This window comes from Coregonus lavaretus, assembly GCF_964263955.1.
Source record: "Coregonus lavaretus genome assembly, chromosome: 24".
NCBI classification, from domain to species: Eukaryota; Metazoa; Chordata; class Actinopteri; order Salmoniformes; family Salmonidae; genus Coregonus; species Coregonus lavaretus.
Genome location: NC_140011.1, coordinates 32,097,457 through 32,117,401, shown reverse-complemented (window position 1 = coordinate 32,117,401; position 19,945 = coordinate 32,097,457). Strand labels below are relative to the sequence as shown.

The 19,945-nt window shown below is 42.1% G+C and overlaps 2 protein-coding genes across 2 annotated transcripts; both read right to left on the bottom strand.

The window, feature by feature from the left end:
* Positions 1-2,322: 2,322 nt before the first annotated feature.
* LOC311100163 (H/ACA ribonucleoprotein complex subunit DKC1-like) lies at positions 2,323-8,467 on the bottom strand. The gene is made up of 15 exons (XM_084140949.1): positions 8,392-8,467; positions 7,235-7,296; positions 7,068-7,154; positions 6,617-6,708; positions 6,221-6,405; positions 6,043-6,107; positions 5,499-5,625; positions 5,222-5,352; positions 4,801-4,944; positions 4,565-4,685; positions 4,247-4,365; positions 3,931-4,034; positions 3,536-3,581; positions 3,241-3,390; positions 2,323-2,809 (listed from the first exon to the last, which is right to left on the bottom strand). The coding sequence occupies exons 1-15, from the start codon at positions 8,405-8,407 to the stop codon at positions 2,741-2,743; spliced, it is 1,518 nt and encodes a 505-aa protein (XP_083997075.1). The 5' UTR covers positions 8,408-8,467; the 3' UTR covers positions 2,323-2,740.
* Positions 8,468-9,020: 553 nt separating this feature from the next.
* On the bottom strand, positions 9,021-18,247 carry LOC311099567 (trimethyllysine dioxygenase, mitochondrial-like). Its single transcript, XM_084140265.1, has 9 exons — positions 18,079-18,247; positions 17,877-17,975; positions 17,517-17,691; positions 13,496-13,672; positions 12,520-12,799; positions 11,612-11,731; positions 10,493-10,729; positions 9,989-10,127; positions 9,021-9,790 (listed from the first exon to the last, which is right to left on the bottom strand). The coding sequence occupies exons 3-9, from the start codon at positions 17,686-17,688 to the stop codon at positions 9,659-9,661; spliced, it is 1,257 nt and encodes a 418-aa protein (XP_083996391.1). The 5' UTR covers positions 17,689-17,691; positions 17,877-17,975; positions 18,079-18,247; the 3' UTR covers positions 9,021-9,658.
* Between the last annotated feature and the right edge of the window lie 1,698 nt (positions 18,248-19,945).

Here is a 19,945-nt window from a genome sequence, read left to right as displayed (position 1 = left end):
ACAGTATCAAGGTACATACCTATCTCCCCTCAGTTCCCACACAAGGCGAAGTATTTTTCCCAGGCTTAGCCAGCGCACATTTGAATGGTACAACAAGTCCTGGTGCTCTGCCGGTGTCATTGTTAAGCCCCCTTTCCCGTATAAAGTTGACAAGTTTTACAAGCACTTTGACATTTTCCAGCTTTAACACACGTTTACACAGGGCTTCCTGATGAATACAGGGAAGAAATATCAATTCCTCCGAGTTAGGGCTTTTTTCTTTTACTTTGTCTTGAAATCTTTTTAGTAGGCCAATGTTTTTACCGGTTATTTTTGGTGATCCATCTGTTGTGACGTTTGTCAGTTTGCTCCACATTGTTTCCAAGCAGACAGACACCCTGTCATACAGTGAGGGAAAAAAGTATTTGATCCCCTGCTGATTTTGTACGTTTGCCCACTGACAAAGACATGATCAGTCTATAATTTTAATAGTATGTTTATTTAACAGTGAGACAGAATAACAACAAACAAATCCAGAAAAACGCATGTCAAAAATGTTATAAATTGATTTGCATTTTAATAAGGGAAATAAGTATTTGACCCCTCTGCAAAACATGACTTAGTACTTGGTGGCAATAACAGGTCAGACGTTTCTTGTAGTTGGCCACCAGGTTTGCACACATCTCAGGAGGGATTTTGTTCCACTCCTCTTTGCAGATCTTCTCCAAGTCATTAAGGTTTCGAGGCTGACGTTTGGCAACTCAAACCTTCAGCTCCCTCCACTGATTTTCTATGGGATTAAGGTCTGGAGACTGGTTAGGCCACTCCAGGACCTTAATGTGCTTCTTCTTGAGCCACTCCTTTGTTGCCTTGGCCGTGTGTTTTGGGTCATTGTCATGCTGGAATACCCATCCACTACCCATTTTCAATGCCCTGGCTGAGGGAAGGAGGTTCTCACCCAAGATTTGACGGTACATGGCCCCGTCCATCGTCCCTTTGATGCAGTGAAGTTGTCCTGTCCCCTTAGCAGAAAAACACCCCCAAAGCATAATGTTTCCACCTCCATGTTTGACAGTAGGGATGGTGTTCTTGGGGTCATAGGCAGCATTCCTCCTCCTCCAAACACGGCAAGTTGAGTTGATGCCAAAGAGCTCGATTATGGTCTCATCTGACCACAACACTTTCACCCAGTTCTCCTCTGAATCATTCAGATGTTCATTGGCAAACTTCAGACGGGCCTGTATATGTGCTTTCTTGAGCAGGGGGACCTTGCGGGCGCTGCAGGATTTCAGTCCTTCACGGCGTAGTGTGTTACCAATTGTTTTCTTGGTTACTATGGTCCCAGCTGCCTTGAGATCATGGACAAGATCCTCCCGTGTAGTTCTGGGCTGATTCTTCACCGTTCTCATGATCATTGCAACTCCACGAGGTGAGATCTTGCATGGAGCCCCAGGCCGAGGGAGATTGACAGTTATTTTGTGTTTCTTCCATTTGCGAATAATCGCACCAACTGTTGTCACCTTCTCACCAAGCTGCTTGGCGATGGTCTTGTAGCCCATTCCAGCCTTATGTAGGTCTACAATCTTGTCCCTGACATCCTTGGAGAGCTCTTTGGTCTTGGTGGAGAGTTTGGAATCTGATTGATTGATTGCTTCTGTGGACAGGTGTCTTTTATACAGGTAACACACTGAGATTAGGAGCACTCCCTTTAAGAGTGTGCTCCTAATCTCAGTTTGTTACCTGTATAAAAGACACCTGGGAGCCAGAAATCTTTCTGATTGAGAGGGGGTCAAATACTTATTTCCCTCATTAAAATGCAAATCAATTTATAACATTTGACATGCATTTTTTTGTTATTGTCTCTCACTGTTCAAATAAACCTACCATTAAAATTATAGACTGATCTTTTCTTTGTCAGTGGGCAAAAGTACAAAATCAGCAGGGGATCAAATACTTTTTTCCTTCACTGTATAAGTCAGAGCCCCTGGTTGTTCCCATCATTGATTCCATCGCAAGTTCCTCTTATTTCAAAGCTCTCATTTATTCCTCTGACAAAAAGTAGAGCAGCATTCAGAGTCCACTTCTCTTTTTCACGTCAAAAGTCATCAAGCAATGAAGTGGCGATGACTGGGCGCATTCTGAACCTGACTGTAGGCCCAAATACAGAGCGTGCTGCCAGGCTACAGCGCCATCTATTGGAGGTTGTTTGTATATCATGGAATGAGTAATTTTAAGCCAAAAATCGTAACTCAAATATAATATTTAAATACATTTTTTAAAATGTCCCGCTTGCTGTAGACAGCCTCAGATCCTAGCAACTAGGCAGAAAAAAGACACCAAGGCAGAGTTAGAAAAAAACATTCATTTCAAATTACACAATTTATGGTTTCTGTATTTACAGTACAATATAAAAGAAAAACTCTGATCACATTTCACATAGAGGTACACCCAGAGAAAACTGATGTCAACACAGGGAGAGTACATAAAACATGTAAAAACTAAATGTCACTGTCATGAGTAGAAAAACAAGGTCATACCGTGGTGGTTGAGATGGCAACCATTAACCGCATGATCACAAGCCTAACCTAGTCCAAGCCCCTTATGATTATCCATGTGCGGCCATTCTGGACAAAGACTTGATTAACAAAAAAGGATTAAAACTCTGGGTTCTGCCTACTCAGCGCCCGTTGCATCTGTAAGGTAAATAGCGGCAGGCACTCGTTCTATGGTCCTTTCATTGTCCATGTTTTTCATAAGCTTATCACTCTGCTTCTGCCTCCGCTTCCTTCTTCTTCTTCTTCTTCTTCTTCTTCTTGGCACTCTCGCCCACCTGTGCATAAGGAGATTTGTTATTCCTTTGGCAAATGTTTAAAGCAATTCAAAGTCCTAAGTGAAAATGCCCTCTGCAGTTTAAAAGGCATGTTAGGTGTAGCTGTAGTGACTTTGCTAACAAAATAGGTGTAGAAGATGTAAGGAACCAACATGACCAAATGCTCATGCTTGAAAGACACCCACAATAATGTAGCAGACTGACTCCCTCTGCAGCCACAGGCAGGTTGGAAAGGGATAACTTTCTGCACGGGATAAATGCAAATTATATTGCACCAGTGATAGGCATGGCACTTCATTAACTGGCTGTATATTTACAGAGAAACTACTGCTGAAAACCATAACTTCAACATGTCCCTCCCTGTGACCAGAGCATATTCTAGAGCCACAAGGTCATACTGCTGTCCATTCAGAACAGAAGCAGAAACCCACCTCTCCGTCTGTCTCTGCTGCTGGCTCCACCTCCTCTAGTTTCTGCTTCTTTTCCTTCTTCTTTTTCTTCTTCTCCTTCTTCTCTTCTGCCGACGGAGTGGAAGGTGCAGAGGGTGCTGCTGCATCACTGTCACTGTCTTCACGCTTCCTCTGAAAGACGGAGACATTGTTTAGTCCATCTCATTATGCACATAACTTCATACATGGAATGAACTACAGCTTCTTTGGCATGCGTGCCAAATACTGATCCAATTCAAATCAATCAATACCAGAGTATCAACTTATGTACACATACCTTTGCTTCACCATTGCCGTTTCCTTCAGCCTTGGGCTTGGACGCACTGAAAATGAGAAGGCCACATGTCAGCCTTTGTATCAGACTCATTCCTTAAGAACGATTAACAAATGCACCTACAGATCAACTGTTGACTGAAAAGGTTTGGGTTGCAAGTTACCCCACATGGGTGGGAAATAGTAGCTATGAATGTTCACACAGCTCAGCTGCCAGCCAGGCAGAATGCACTACCAGATCTCTGCTGAGCTACGAGAGTTGATGTTGCAGACTGACTCCCTCAGAGACCACGGGGCAGACCAGAAAGGGATAACTGTCTGCTGACTAGAATCATAAGATGCATGTAGGTCGCTATACCAAACTGCTCCATCTAGCCCCCTCCCAGACTGGTTTCACACCTGTAATCTACGTAGCCCTCCTTCCAGTCTGATGGAGTGCTGCCGTTGGCTTTGCCATGTTTGTCCAACAGGCCCTTCTGGATCATCATCTTCTTCTGGCTGGCCTGTTCATTAGAAATCATAGTTAGAATCTTCCTAATACAGCACTAAAAGCATAAACTGTTGTAGTCCAGTGTGCCTCACACACGCCAGGGATGCGAGATTCCCACGGGGGACCAGTATAAAAAACGTATGCACTCACTACTGTAAGTCGCTATGGATAAGAATGACTAAAATGTAAATGGAGACTACCAATAGCTTGCACAAGAGGCGTTACCTTTGGGCCCAGGCCCCACTTGCGGGGGTAGGTGTCTCGTTCCATGATGACCCTCTTGATCTTGGCCACCACCCCGTGGTCACATGTGGAGATCACTGCAGTCGTCATGAGGGCAGTAGCTGGAAAATTGTAAGAAAACAAAGTTGAGATAAGAGCATAAACATTTATATGGAGAAAATCTAGTTTTTCAAAGCCATCAGTCAAGGGTGATAGATAATAGGTCATCTTTGCACAAAGTGCTAATGCAGTCTATGAGATCATCATGTGGCCTTTTGAAAAACCAATTGCTTTGCAGAACAGCATATTTCTATTGCGCACCTATACAAATGGCCTCTCCTTTGGTTGTTATAACCACAATATCTTGGTTGATCTCGATGCCATCCTCATATCGTAGTACACCAGGCAGCATGATCTTTGCTCCATAGCAGATTGCATTCACCTGGGGAGAACATAAATCAGAATTAATTCAAAGACTTGTTTAGTCCTCTAAACAAGGGCACATTTGGAAAACAACACCCAGACTATCAATTTAGAGTCAGAAAACAAGAACTCACTGCACTGTCTTTCATGACCAGACGTTTGTGAGATATTAGAAGCTTCTCCAGTGGGTAGATGACTCTGCGAAGGTATGTCTCATCCTTGTTGTGGTCATACTGCCACTGAGCATCCAGCACATCGTGCATGGTCACCAAATTGTCCTGCAGAGAACATGTTCCAACATTGAATGAGTCCTAAATACATTACACATTAAACAGACCATAGGCCTAAGTATCAACATTCGCATAACATGTTGGCTAGAGTGGAATCAAGTGGCTGGCATGTCCACTTTCTATTCAGAGCCACTCTATGCCATTTCTGTGCCAAAGAATAATTACCAGGACTGGGGAGAGGCCCAGAACCGAACTCAACACTTTGGACCTCAAAGTAACCAGACAAAACACAGTCAAAGGATTATGAAAGAGGTAAGAGACTCACCCTCTCTCCCAGAACACCAGAGCGAACTCTCCTCAGCTCCTGCATCTGACCACCAACACCCAGGAGGAGCCCCAGGTGGACACACAGGGTTCTGATGTAGGTCCCAGCCTCGCAGCTCACCCAGAAAATACCTGCAACAAACAATACGGTTAGATTATCATCTCTAAAATAGCATCAACAACTTCCAGTTTATAAAGAGTATCGTAATTTCATGTATTCAAGTACTGACAAACATTTCTAACCGGAGCATAAGGAAATAAAGCATTCGATTCCTTACCCAATCTCCTCTCTGGGTCGTACTCAATGAGTTTGCTTTCATAAATGGTCCTAACTCTCAATTGGCGCTTAACGGCTGCGATGAGAGGTGGTCGCTGGAACAAAGCTCCTGTAAGGGTTTCAATACCCTAAAAAAAAAAAGAGACAAGTGTTGGATTAACCATGACGTCCCACAACACCGGTATAACACCCATGTCCTTACTAATGTGTGATCAGGCGTGTCAACTCGTCTTTGTTATCGCAGGGCCCTCCAGTCCTGCCCCTGTCTCCACCACAAGCTGCCCCAGTAGAACACTGAAGTGGCAGAGTGGCGCCAGGGGCACAGCAGACACTCATGGCTAAAACAGACATGAGCACCACAGAGAAAGCAGGACCCTAGCAAGCACTCAGAGAATGGATAAACACAATCATCATCTCACATACATGTCAAGAGGCAGTAACTTAATATTACAAAAGCAGACACATTTATTGGCATACTTTTACAGTTAAATTACAAACTCTGAACCATGCTAAGAGTAAAAAACTGCATTAACAAGATAACTTACCCTAGCAAGCGTGTGCTCATTCTCAATAGCATTGTGCAGCCGAACAATTCCCACATACTCTTTGCCTGAAACAGACGGCAGAAGAGTAGTAAGGAGAGGCCAATCTTAATGTGTTTACATAACCATCAGGAGGTAAACATTCAGAGCAGGAAGGAGTTGGGTTTACAAGGTGACTCACCTGCACTCTGCTGGGACTTGACCAGTCGTGTGGCTCTGTCCACACACACAATGAGGCAGCCTGTCACCTTGGGGTCCAGGGTACCACTGTGGCCAGTCTTCTCCACTCGCAGGATACGTCTGATCCAGGCCACCACCTCGTGAGAGGAGGGATTGGCAGGCTTGTCCAAGTTGATGAAGCCTGTCCTGCACATCACATGGATTGAGTTAGAGGAGTGGAGCAAAATGAAATCACAGACAACACTTCAATATTTTAAAAGGCATCCGTGTAGAGCCATCAGACAAGGGTGATAGATAAGGAGTCATCTTTGCACATAGTGCTAGTGCAATCTATTTACATTCATCATGTGGCTTCATAAAAAATTCACACGACTGAGCAAAAAGGACCAAAAGTTACCTGACATAGTCCTGAATGTTCCTCTTCAGAGGGTTTGAGCCATTTGGCAAGGGTGTGTAGTGAGCTGTCCTGATGTTGAGTTTGTCAAAATTCTGCATGACAAAATGAGTCAACAGGGGAGAAGTTAGAATTAAGAATTTCCCTTACAAATAACCAAATGTAATTGCATGGAAGGGATGTGCATGTGATCAGGAGTTTACGCTCGTCTTAGTTGTAGCCGGGCCCTTAACCATAGCACCAGCACACCTGCCCCCAACACAGTTTACCCCAGTAGAACACTGGGGCAAAAGCATAGAGTCAAGCCGCTGATCCCCCTGAGTCAAGAACAGACACAGGGGGCTGCAGGGCCAGGGCCCAGCAGCACTCAGCGAATGGATAAACAAGTTCATCATTTCAGATACAGCATCCTGCTTCTACAGATGGATGACAGGACAAGAGTAGCCAAACTCACTTTCAGCAGCAAAGGCCATTGAGATGTGTCCAGACTAGCAACTTTGGACTCCGGTTTGATGAGGAAATCTCCACTCTCCTGAATATCCTGTACCAAAAAATGAGGAATTTAGGGGAAATGTTCATACCATTTGAATCTAACAGTGAAAAAAGCTTGTAAGGACTTACCCCAACGTCATCAACAGCAACTGTCTTTTCCTTCTTCTTCTTCTGCTTTTTAGCAGAGTTCACTTGAAAGGAAAAATAAAGGGATAATGTTACTAGCTAGCAACAAACATGTGTTCCATGACGTTTCCCTACTGGAGGATTGTCGAGAAGAAACCTGTAGGTACTGTAAGCACTTCGTTGGAAGATGTATACCATGCATATCCCGTACATACGACTAATAAAACTTTAAACTTAAATGGTGGTGGTCCATCGTAAATCGTTTAGTTTAATCAGCTAATTGAGAGATAGCTAATAGTTATTGCTCATCAGCATACCACATTCGATTTGGCAAAGCGCTCCCACGTGGCCGACACGACTGGCACGTGGTACTTTTGGTGGTGTAAGAAAATGAGCCTTTACGGGCAATTTTACCCAACTATGTACGGTGTCCGCAGTCACAGAAACGTGCATAACGACACATATACAACTCAGATATTGCAAGTAAGCTAGTTAACTGAAAATAGTTCATATTCATGAATTCGCAGTACCGTTTCACAGACAGCGTGACCACCATCGGAACGTGGCAACCATTCTGTGTCTGGATGAAACCCCTCTAGTTGAGTGTGATTATTAACAAAATGGCGTAACGTTAGCTAGCTAAGATAAAGTTCTGAGGCTGCCATTGGGCACTACTGTTACCCAAAAGTATGTACTTTGTTAGCTAGCGCTAAGTACATAGTTACAGTTAGACAACTACGTCGTTAGTTACTTGCTATCTAGTTATGTAACGTTACAGTAGCCATCTAACGTTACCTAGCTACGTAACCTATGACTACTTAGTTGTTAAAGTTAGCTAGCCATCTTACCAACAAAATTCAGCACGATTGCAATACCATGATCTGGGAGTATACGCAAGTAACTATATAAATCAATGAATATACTGCTATATGTGTAGCTAGTTGGATACCCACATGGTTTACGCTGGGTCATGCAAAGTTATTGGGAACGTGGCCGCTTGTTTGATCATGCCTCAATGTTGGGTGCAGTGTTGCTAGTAATATTTCACAATTTCCTAGTAAATAAACATACACAACAACAAACACCTAAAATGTCACAGCAGTTGTAGCTAGCTACTTTGAAATAAGATAGTTCTGTTAGACTGTGCAAGGACTACTTACTTTCTACATCCGCCATCTTCGGTCTGCTGCGCGACTGACCTGACGACAACACGTGTGTGCTCAATGAGATCCCGGATAGCACGAAGCGTGCTCAGTGTGCATGAATTTAAGAAAAAACACTACCTCCTCACTAAGCCACGCGATAGTTCATTTCAAGCTCAACCAAACGAGAAAAAGTAGTCCGAACAGAAGGTGTCGCTCGAGCAGAGTTTTAACAAAGATGGTTTAGTATGTGTAATTATATGCGCTCGAGAGACAACATAAAACAAATGTTCTGTTAACATGCTACCTTTATATATACGGTCTATGCATGACACCCAGACCAAATACCTCAAATATGGGTCACGTTCAGCAGGATTTAACGTTTTAGAACGTTCAACTTCAGATATATTTAGGCTATGTAGATCAAACATGCCTCTCTGACATGTAGACTAAGGAATCACATCGGCTCTATTCATGGCATTAATATCTGCAACATTCGAGAACATTTTGCCAACTTAACATGGCCCTGTACTTTCCTTTTCATGCTGGATATGGTTTCATCAAATATATTTATAACTAACTCCTTCTTCTGTCTGTGGTTTCATGTCAGTCTTTCTGGGCATGACAAAAAACACAGCCACCCAATAGAAATCAGGAAAAAAGGTGTTGAGAAATCACCCAATTTATTTCATTATGTAAACAAGGCAACATTTCCTAATACATTCATAAACAATTAAATGACTAGTAAACGTGCTATTTAGTACTTATGACATACTAGAAACGAATCCCTAAAACAAAGCCAAAAATATGTAGTTAAACACCTCAATATGTTAAGTTCCAGTTCAAAAGATGATTGTTGTTGTGACAAGAGCATAGTGCATACATAATGTATGTCTACAGATCTTCTATCCCAAACAGATCAGTCCATTTTCTGGACTTCAACAAATCTAATAATATTATCTTCTCATGTAAAATATTTCTGGGTAGAGAATATTTCTGAAGTACAGTACAATTATTTTATGCCCATATTAGGAATGGCATTTAGTTCTGCATGAACAATATCTAACTGCATTCATGCAGTGGAAATACATGATTTCACTCAGTAAATGCTCATAATACAAAAACGATTTGATTCTATAAGACTTTTCGGTCTCCTTAAACATTGATTTATGACTGACTGGGTGATGGTGCTTTTCTGATGGTACCGGGCTGAAGTCCTGCTTTATCTCTAAAGGACTTTGGTGTTGGCTGGAAGGGTTGGAGACTCAGGGTGGCTCTTCTTCACTCAGGCCTGCAGACCCAAGGAGCGGGCAGTGTTCAGGACGTCGTCTCTGGTCAGGTAGCAGCCACACAGTTGCCGCAGGCCTGTGAAGGACTCCCGGCCATGCATGACACGCCAGTTATCGATGAAGAGAACCTTACAGAAAAAGAGGGAACATATTTTTTGTGTAAGATTTTGTAAGACTTCACCCGTCACCTGCAGTTCAATCCTGGTTTTCAGTTAAGTGGGGGATGTTTCCCCCCCCCCCTTTTATATCAATATCTAGCTCAACTGGTCATGTAGTGCTAAATCCTTTCGGGCTAGATCAATGAAAAGGCAACTATTTTTCCTTACCTTTCCAGGCTTCAGTTTGACCCACAACTCATTCTCCGGCTTCCTCAGCTCTGTGGTCAACTCTCTGTGAGCCACATACCATCGCTTGACAATGTCATGGGGGATAGTGTTTATGACTGCACGGTCATAGTTATTGTATCTGTAAGACAGGCAACCAAACAGAAGGTGATACCATATTAATACTCAATATCAGATCATATATTCATTACATTGATCTCAAAGGAGCTGGAATAACAAACGTTTTGCTGCATATGAGCACCAGATCCTGAGCCTTCCACTAAGAACCTTCCAAAGTGAGTTAATTTGTATCGATGGGTGTCAAATTTTTCAAATGCATACAACATTGTGAGTTAATAGGTAACCAAGACTGGTTAATGTAAGGTTGTATGGCCAATGACGTTGGAAGATACGTTTAAAGCAAGACATTCAGGGAGACATACACATCTCAAATTAGAACAGACTGGTCATACCGGATCATCTCAAATTACAACAGACTGGTCATACCGGATCATGTACACCTCATTGTTCCAGGGATACACGTTGAGCACAGGGCCAATGCCGATCATGTGGTTGTGGTGGTCGCTGACATTTTCAATGTACTCATGCTTGATAGGAACCCGTGCTAGCAGCTCAAAGTTTTCAGGCGTCTTCTGGAGCACTTTGTCTGCAGAATAGAATCCATCTACAAGTAGTGTTCTTCCTCCCGTTCCCTCATGTCTAAGGCAATGGAACACTTGGATCCTGCAAGTCACAGTCAATGGCATCAAAGTAAGTCACGTTATTATGAAATGCCCAGTAGATGGCGTATTGCCCTGTAATTTCATGGGAGGCCAAGGTAGAGCTTAGTTTCATGTTGTACTATATCTTATTTTATCAAGATTCAAGAAGTCTGTGGCATAGCAATGTGCATCTGGCTTGTGTCTTATCAGTTAAAGAGATTCTCCGGTACTTTTGTATACTTTTTAGCCAGTAGTTCAGAAAGTAGCGCTCACAAGCCAAAAGTGTTCCCCGAAAATTGCATACTATATCACATATGTGCACCACGTCATTGCTCTCTCTCTCTCGCTCTGCTGTGTGTGCGTCTTGCTAGCTGTCACTCAAATGGCGAAAGGCTAAAGCTCATTGGCTAGAACTCAAATCGCCAGGAGCTGGCCCACGTGGGGGAAATTGTAGGGAAAATGGCGCTGCACAACCTCCAGAAAACGGTCGCTTCAAACTAGGGATTTTGTGGCTAATTGAGGTAAGACAGTAATTCTGCATGTATGAACTACACATTCAGTCCACAGCAGGAGGTTTAAAAAGTACTTACTAGTTGCCAAAGTTCCGGAGCATGTCTTTAAAAGGCCATAAGCAGGTGATTAAACAGTGTCCAACTGCAGCTTGCAAAAGGAATGGCCTGTTTCACAATGCTGGATCTGTTGTTACAACTGTTACAGTTTTTGTAACATCACTGTAATAGCCTAACACAATAACCTAAGATGTCTAAAGTGTGTCTTCATCTGAGGAATCTCAACCTAACCAAGATACAGATCAACAGGTGTGCTGCCTTGATACTTTGACCTGACATGATCACTCCAATACAGTTCAAATAATCCATGTGTGAACATCGATCTAAATACATACCCACATGGCTCCTGGAAGTATGAGGTGTCTGTATGACGGTCCAGTGCCAGTTTGGTGTAGGCAGTGTCTCCTCGGGAGAAATCGGATGTGAAGTTCCACATCTTGCCATACATAGTCTCCCTAGTAAGAAACAAGAATGAAAACACAAAGTAGAGTCAACTGTTTCAAAAGTGATACCTAAAACATTATATAGTACAAGAACAATTCAAAAAAGTTTATAATGGCAACTGTGATCCAAATAGTGAGTGATATTTTGTTTCTTTGGGGTGTCAGGAGGAGGGCAATTACTTCTGATTACCAAATATCCTCACTGGACTACAATACGAAAATGTCCTTATCTGGCAACCATGTGCAATGAATTTCTAATACACGCTGCTTCCTCCCTCCCTCCCTCCCTTCCCTCCTCTTCACCCCAAAGTAGAGTCCAGTACAAAGAGGGATTAGTGCGCTTGCTCAGGCGTTTGAAACTTCAAAACCACACCACCTGCAGAGTCATTAATGAACAGACCTGGTGGATTAATGAGAACAAAGTACCTCTCCTCTCTCAGTACACTGGCAGAGGAGACACAATGCCCATTCTTTTGACAAATCCACCCTCCATTCCAAGTGCCGAGTTTGACAAAAGTATCAAACTTGTTGTTAAAGAAACCAAAACCTTCTCTGTAGCACTGTTACTTTGCAATACAAAGAGTGTAAACAAGCCAACCCTGATAAATATCAAGCTTATTTAATGGCCCCCAAAAATAGATATCTGGGGTGTTTGTTCTCATTCCTTATTAAATAATCCCTACTCTAAAACCATGCATGTTTCGTATGCATTGTGGTGGGTGGTATGCCGTTACTTTTAAGCCCCCTCAACCCCCCTTCTCATTCCCTACCCCAGGCAATCACAGAGGGGCTTACTATACCTGATGAGGCTGACCCTCTGGGTAAGAGTCTCTGTGGCCTCAACAGTCGGCGGGACGCCCTCCACAAAAGCAATGCCATACAGCAGAAAGCTCCTAAGGAACTTTTTCAGTTCATCATCACAGCTCATAAACTTGTCCCAGTTGGCAGAGGGCACCTTGGCACTGGTATAGATGTCTGAGTTCCAGATGATGCGTGGCTGCATGGCACTCTGCTTCTGTCCCTCATAGCTGTTCTGAGCCAGCCAACTCAGGTTGTACCTTGTCACGTGACCATCAGGCCCTGGGGTAGACAAATCAAAGACAATTCCTTCTAATATACATTCAATAACTGTTAAAAAGAATGATGAGTAACAATAGGCGCATAGATCACAGTTCTGCCATAGAGAAAATGGGATTGCGGTTCTCCATTGAAAATTATCAAATGATAGGCTTAACTACTGGCATGGATTTAGAGTTCTTGACGACATCAAACTGACCTAGATACAGTACCTCACTGAAATGTTCAACCGATTGCACCCTGAGTAAGTGAACGGTTACAGTTTAACCAATGCCTTGTGAAAAGATGTACCATTGTACAAACATGTAATTCAAATAAAGCATATGGCAGCAATATCTGCAGTACATTACAAGCTTTTTCAAGAGTCAAAGATCTCCCCAAAAGATGCTTGTTTTTAAGAAGATATAACTATCTCAGGTTTGGCAGTGGAGAAGATAATTTTAGGCTAGGCTCCTCCATAATATGGGCTTCCAATAGAGTCCAAAGGAAAGAAACAAAATCAATTTTTCACTTTGGTTCCAAAGAAAACTGTGTTTCATGCCAAAACCAACTGTAGCTATTCATAAGGAGAAAAAATTAAAATCTACAACAAATCAAAACAAAGAAAGCCACCTACTGTATGTGATGTGCGACGAACTGGGTAGAGAATATTTTCTCTCCCTCTTAGTTGGGAAAATCAATCTTCAAACCAAGACTTACATGTGAGGAAGATATTCTCATCATCCACCCTGGTGTTGGTGGGACGTATGTTTAGCTCCACATTTGCTGTATCCAGGTTCCTCTGGTTGGTCTTGCTGTTGAAGCAGGAGGCAGAGCGGCAATGATCCCGTAGCCACACATAGGCAAAGTGCATCACAAGCCCTCCATAGCTGAGCTCTGCCGATTCAAATGTCAGATTTACAAGTACATATTAGTCTATCATGTGGAAACTGGCCTATTCAAGTGTGAAGTGCCAGGTCCAGACTAGGGTTTAATATGTAAAATATATATACACAAACACACAATAAATCAAATCAAATCAATTTGATACATTATGATGTCATCGCCTATAGGAGGGTATATTAAAAACAAGAAAAGGAACATTCCTTATTGAGACCTGCTGGGGCAAGAGTTTGGTCTTTCTTACCCACATAATAAAATTCAAAGGAACACTTAAGGAGATATACAACATATTTTGCTTTACAGGTTATTCTACCAAATCTTTATCCTCTCACCCGTGTGGGGATGGATAAGAGAGTTCCCGCTGATCATGGCATAACAGTGAATGCAGTTGTGACAAGGGAAATTGCCATTAGGAATGATAGACAAGAAATGCAATGCTTTTTTCTTAGGCCAATCATTCTGACCTTATCTTCATCATTGTAATGACATGAATAATATAGGACTAGAATAAGATGCAGATGGCTTTTTCTTCTCTTCACGAAGATTGAATGGTTATGGGTCTGTAAATAACTGCTATAGTCTATCGCCATCGCGCACTCTCTCCCCACTGGGCAAAAACTGGTTGAATCAACATTGTTTCCATGTAATTTCAATCAAAAAAATCTATGGGATGACATTGAATCAACATGGAAAACTGATTGGATTTGCAAAAAGTAATCAACGTAACAGCATAATTTTTTTTTTTACCCAACTTTTAACCAGAATCCAATGTCATGGTGAAATTTTTTGTTGATTTCACGTTAGTTGACTACTCAACCAAATGTAAATCAAAACTAGACGTTGAACTGACGTCTGTGCCCAGTGGGTCTCTTCTTTCAAACTCTGTGAGTTCCTTTGGCTGCTGTATTTAACATTCAGCAAACAAGAGCAAGCTTGCATCCGTCTTCGAATGGTCTATTACAGGGTTCCCCAACTGGCGCAGACCAAGTGGTTTTATTTGGCCTCCAAGTTCTGAGATTTTTTTTTTTTATATATAAAAAACATTTGGGACATAAAAGACTGTAAAAACACATGGAAATCAGCTATAGGTTATTTTAATTTTGGAAATCTGTTCCCAAGTATTCCCACGCATAATAGAGAGACGTGATCGTATACAAATGTAAGCAAGGTTTGAGAAATGATTATGTTTTAGTAAAATATTATATCTGTTTGGCCTTCTTGCGGTCAATTTATAGTCTACAAATTATTTGTAATGATGTTCCGGCCCCCGACCATCCCGCTCAAGAAATTAAAAAAAATCGGCCCAAGGCTGAATCCAGTTGCTAATCCCTGGTCTATTAGTATAAGAAATGCAACAACAAAAAAATCCAGCAATCTATTCTAGTCTAGCTTTTCCTGGGACTCCACAAGCGCTAAGGAGAGAGGCCAGCGGAGAGCCAGTGTGTAATGCGCAAAAGTGAAGACAGACGCTAAATTAGAAGCTTAACATTTATATTTTAATCATTTAGCAGACGCTCTTACCCAGAGCAATTTACAGGAGCAATTAGGGTTAAGTGCCTTGCTCAAGGGCACATCAACAGATTGTTCACCTAGGGGATTCGAACCAGCAACCTTTTGGTTACTGGCTCAATGCTCTTAACCACTTGGCTACCTGCCGCCCATCATTCATAGTCTAATACTGCATTGAATGTATTACTTAAAAAAGGGGTAGTCTAGGACATATGCAATTACTATTTGTGCCTTGTAGAAATATTCAGACCCATCAGATTTTTCCACATTTTATTGTTACAAAATGGGATTAAAACAGATTTAAATTTACAAAATACTCTAATGTCAAAGTGGAAGAACAATTATATATACAGTGAGGGAAAAAAGTATTTGATCCCCTGCTGATTTTGTACGTTTGCCCACTGACAAAGACATGATCAGTCTATACTTTTAATGGTAGGTTTATTTGAACAGTAAGAGACAGAATAACAACAAAATAATCCAGAAAAACACATGTCAAAAATGTTATAAATTGATTTACATTTTAATGAGGGAAATAAGTATTTGACCCCTCTGCAAAACATGACTTAGTACTTGGTGGCAAAACCCTTGTTAGCAATCACAGAGGTCAGACGTTTCTTGTAGTTGGCCACCAGGTTTGCACACATCTCAGGAGGGATTTTGTCCCACTCCTCTTTGCAGATCTTCTCCAAGTCATTAAGGTTTCAAGGCTGACGTTTGGCAACTCGAACCTTCAGCTCCCTCCACAGATTTTTTATGGGATTAAGGTCTGGAGACTGGCTAGGCCACTCCAGGACCTTAATGTGCTTCTTCTTGAGCCACTCCTTTGTTGCCTTGGCCGTGTGTTTTGGGTCATTGTCATGCTGGAATACCCATCCACGACCCATTTTCAATGCCCTGGCTGAGGGAAGGAGGTTCTCACCCAAGATTTGACGGTACATGGCCCCGTCCATCGTCCCTTTGATGCGGTGAAGTTGTCCTGTCCCCTTAGCAGAAAAACACCCCCAAAGCATAATGTTTCCACCTCCATGTTTGATGGTGGGGATAGTGTTCTTGGGGTCATAGGCAGCATTCCTCCTCCTCCAAACACGGCGAGTTGAGTTGATGCCAAAGAGCTCCATTTTGGTCTCATCTGACCATAACACTTTCACCCAGTTCTCCTCTGAATCATTCAGATGTTCATTGGCAAACCTAAGACGGCCCTGTATATGTGCTTTCTTTAGCGGGGGGACCTTGCGGGCGCTGCAGGATTTCAGTCCTTCACAGCGTAGTGTGTTACCAATTGTTTTCTTGGTGACTATGGTCCCAGTTGCCTTGAGATCATTGACAAGATCCTCCCGTGTAGTTCTGGGCTGATTCCTCACCATTCTCATGATCATTGCAACTCCACGAGGTGAGATCTTGCATGGAGCCCCAGGCTGAGGGAGATTGACAGTTATTTTGTGTTTCTTCCATTTGCGAATAATTGCGCCAACTGTTGTCACCTTCTCACCAAGCTGCTTGGCGATGGTCTTGTAGCCCATTCCAGCCTTGTGTAGGTATACAATCTTGTCCCTGACATCCTTGGAGAGCTCTTTGGTCTTGGCCATGGTGGAGAGTTTGGAATATGATTGATTGATTGCTTCTGTGGACAGTTGTCTTTTATACAGTTAACAAGCTAAGATTAGGAGCACTCCATTTGAGAGTGTGCTCCTAATCTCAGCTCGTTAGCTGTATAAAAGACACCTGGGAGCCAGAAATCTTTCTGATTGAGAGGGGGTCAAATACTTATTTCCCTCATTAAAATGCAAATCAATTTATAACATTTTTGACATGCGTTTTTCTGGATTTTGTTGTTGTTATTCTGTCTCTCACTGTTCAAATAAACCTACCATTAAAATTATAGACTGATCATTTCTTTGTCAGTGGGCAAACGTACAAAATCAGCAGGGGATCAAATACTTTTTTCCCTCACTGTATAACTAAAATAGTAATTGCATAAGTATTCAGTCCCTTTGTTTAGGCAAGCCTAAATTAATTCAGCAGTAAAATGTGGCTTAACAAATCACCTAAGTTACATGGACTCACTCCGTGTGAAATAATAGGGGTTGACATTATTTTTTTAAATGACTAACCCTTCCTCTGTCCCCCATACATACAACATATGTAAGGTCCCTCAGTCAAGTATTGAACTTCAAGTACAGATTCAACTACAAAGAGCAGGGAGTGTTTCGAAAGCCTCATAAAGAAGGGCAGACACATATGTAGCTGTATTCAAAAACAGACTGTCTAGAGCAAATCAAATGTTCATATAGAGTTTGGTAAAGGGCTGACAAATAGTCATACTTACCAAGGCATTCTTCCTGAAGCTGCCAGTGACAACTCGTCGATTGTGGAGCAGTATGCTGCCAATGTCTCACTTCATTCTGGGTTCGTATGAATCCAGAGACCAACGGAGCCTGTGCTTTCGATATTGGTTGCAAATAGCCATTTAAACGGCAAAACATCCGAGCCAAAGACATTGTCTGGTAATGGAAAATAAGTTCAGATGGAACACTGTTCATGGACAGATTCAGAACACAACTATACGAATTATTTGATTGAATCTGACATTGACTCCCGCACAATCATTTCCCCCCATCTTAATTGCTGTGAATAATAACAAATCAGCTGCTGTTGAGGTCTGTTGATCTGATAATGCAATACTCACATAACGGAGCTCGTGTGGATTCCAGTCAGTTGTGTTTATGTAGCTAGCAGCACTAGCTACTGTGACCTGGAATTCAGACTTCTTGGATCTTCGATTAAGCTACATTGACAATCGCAGAGATTATTAAGCAAGTTAGTTTTTTCCAAGTCATTTATATACTTTGCTGGCTAGCATTGCAGTATAGTAAACTTTGGCCACGTACCTTGCTAACGTTGACGCTGAGAACTGCTAGCTGGCAGCTACCGAAGATGTAGCTATCAGCAGACAGGAAGAGACGAAGCGAGAGGGTCCACACCAGTCAAAATCGGTCCACGTGGGAATATACAGCGATAAGCAGACGACCTGCCTTCCCGCCTTTGAGACAACGACTCCTATTTTTAGGGAGGAGACCATCTCGTCATTATATACAGTATCTCTGCTATCAGTCAAAACATTCCCTAGTCCTCTGGCTTTCTTCTGCCTCCCTCTGGTATACTACACTGGCATAATGCAGATTTGGTCCGCGTTCTGAAATGTTGAAACTAAAATGTATTTGAGGCAGGGCTGATATTACAAGGAAAATGAAAAACTATTCTTGAATATTTCAGAACTGCGCCTATAGGTTTTCACTAGTTACCACAGCCACAAAGTCAACATTGGAAATATTGTAAAAATGCATCAAAACACAAATTAGATTTTTGGTCTTAATTTAAGGTTAGGTTTAGGTATAAGGTTAGCAGTGTGTTTAAGGTTAGGTTTAAAATCACATTTTTAAAAGATAAATTGTAGAAATGGGCGGGGTTTAGGACTTTCTGGCTGTGATAACTATGGACCACCCCTCTAATTAGATTAGCGTTACCTGTCGAATACATTGCACATTTTCACTCTACTATAGGCCTAATGCTAAAGAAATGATCCCTGAAAGTAGTCTTAATTGAATAGAGGGCGAGTGAGGGTAGCCTATGTTGGAGCATTCATTCTCATTGACGGTTTCCAACGGTATGAAGCACCATAGAACACGAGGCCACAATCATGCTTATTGAGCCACTGTTCATCAATATGTAACATATGGAAACCGTTATTGTCCTATATCCTATTGTCTCACACAACAAACACTTTGGTATGCCCAAGAAAGATTCACAATATAAATGTTTAAGTGCCCCACAATAGCAATTGCAAATGAGGGAGGTGCCAGAGGTACTCAGTATTTTAGGGGACTGCAATTGTCTGAAAAAGCCAAACCTTATTCTTTCCCCATAGGAATGGCTGAACGAACTGTTTTTTAGGACTACTAAGCTGGCGAGCTGTATAGAGAGGATACAATATTGGGCTTGTTTTGAGTGGTAAGGCTGAAGCACCCGACTTCAGACGAATGTCGAAGAGTGAAGTCGGGGAAGGTGCATCTGCTACAGCCGAAAGTCGGACACTGATGTGGTTTTCCAACTGTTGAGCGTGAATGCACCAGCAATATGAGTGAAATAGTTTTCCTTCCAAAGTTTTTTTATTAAGCATGTTAAATAGCAGCTTTTCTGTTTTGGAATGGTGGGGCATACTCCAACAACAGAATGGTGTGGACGTATGCCGGTCATTAAAAATATTATTTGATTGATACTCTATGAGGAAATAGCAAGCATTTTTTAAAGGTTTGTTTGAGGTAGGCCTACAAGTTTGAGGTTGGGCTTTTGAAGTGTTTTTTCTCCAATGTATGTATTGGCCACGAATAAGTATAGGACGAGTCAATAACATTATTTGGGTATGAGTTATTATTATTTGGGGATGACCCGCGGACACCCTGCTAATTGTGTGAGGGATAAAAGTTTACCTAATATTATAAATACCGTAGAGTAAAATCGAAGTGTTGTATGTAGTGACTGACCCTATGCGTCACAATTAGGAAGCTTGATTAAGTGCACCGCGGCATTAATCGAATCCCCTCAAGATCCACCCATCCTGTGTGCGCGGGCAGGGATCTCAGCGGACGACTCGCGGATCGCCCTGTGGTGTATTCATCACGCTAATTCTGTTGCAAAACGTTTTGTCTGTTGGTTTTACAGCGGAAACCATTTACTCTAGGACCAAACGGGGAGGGA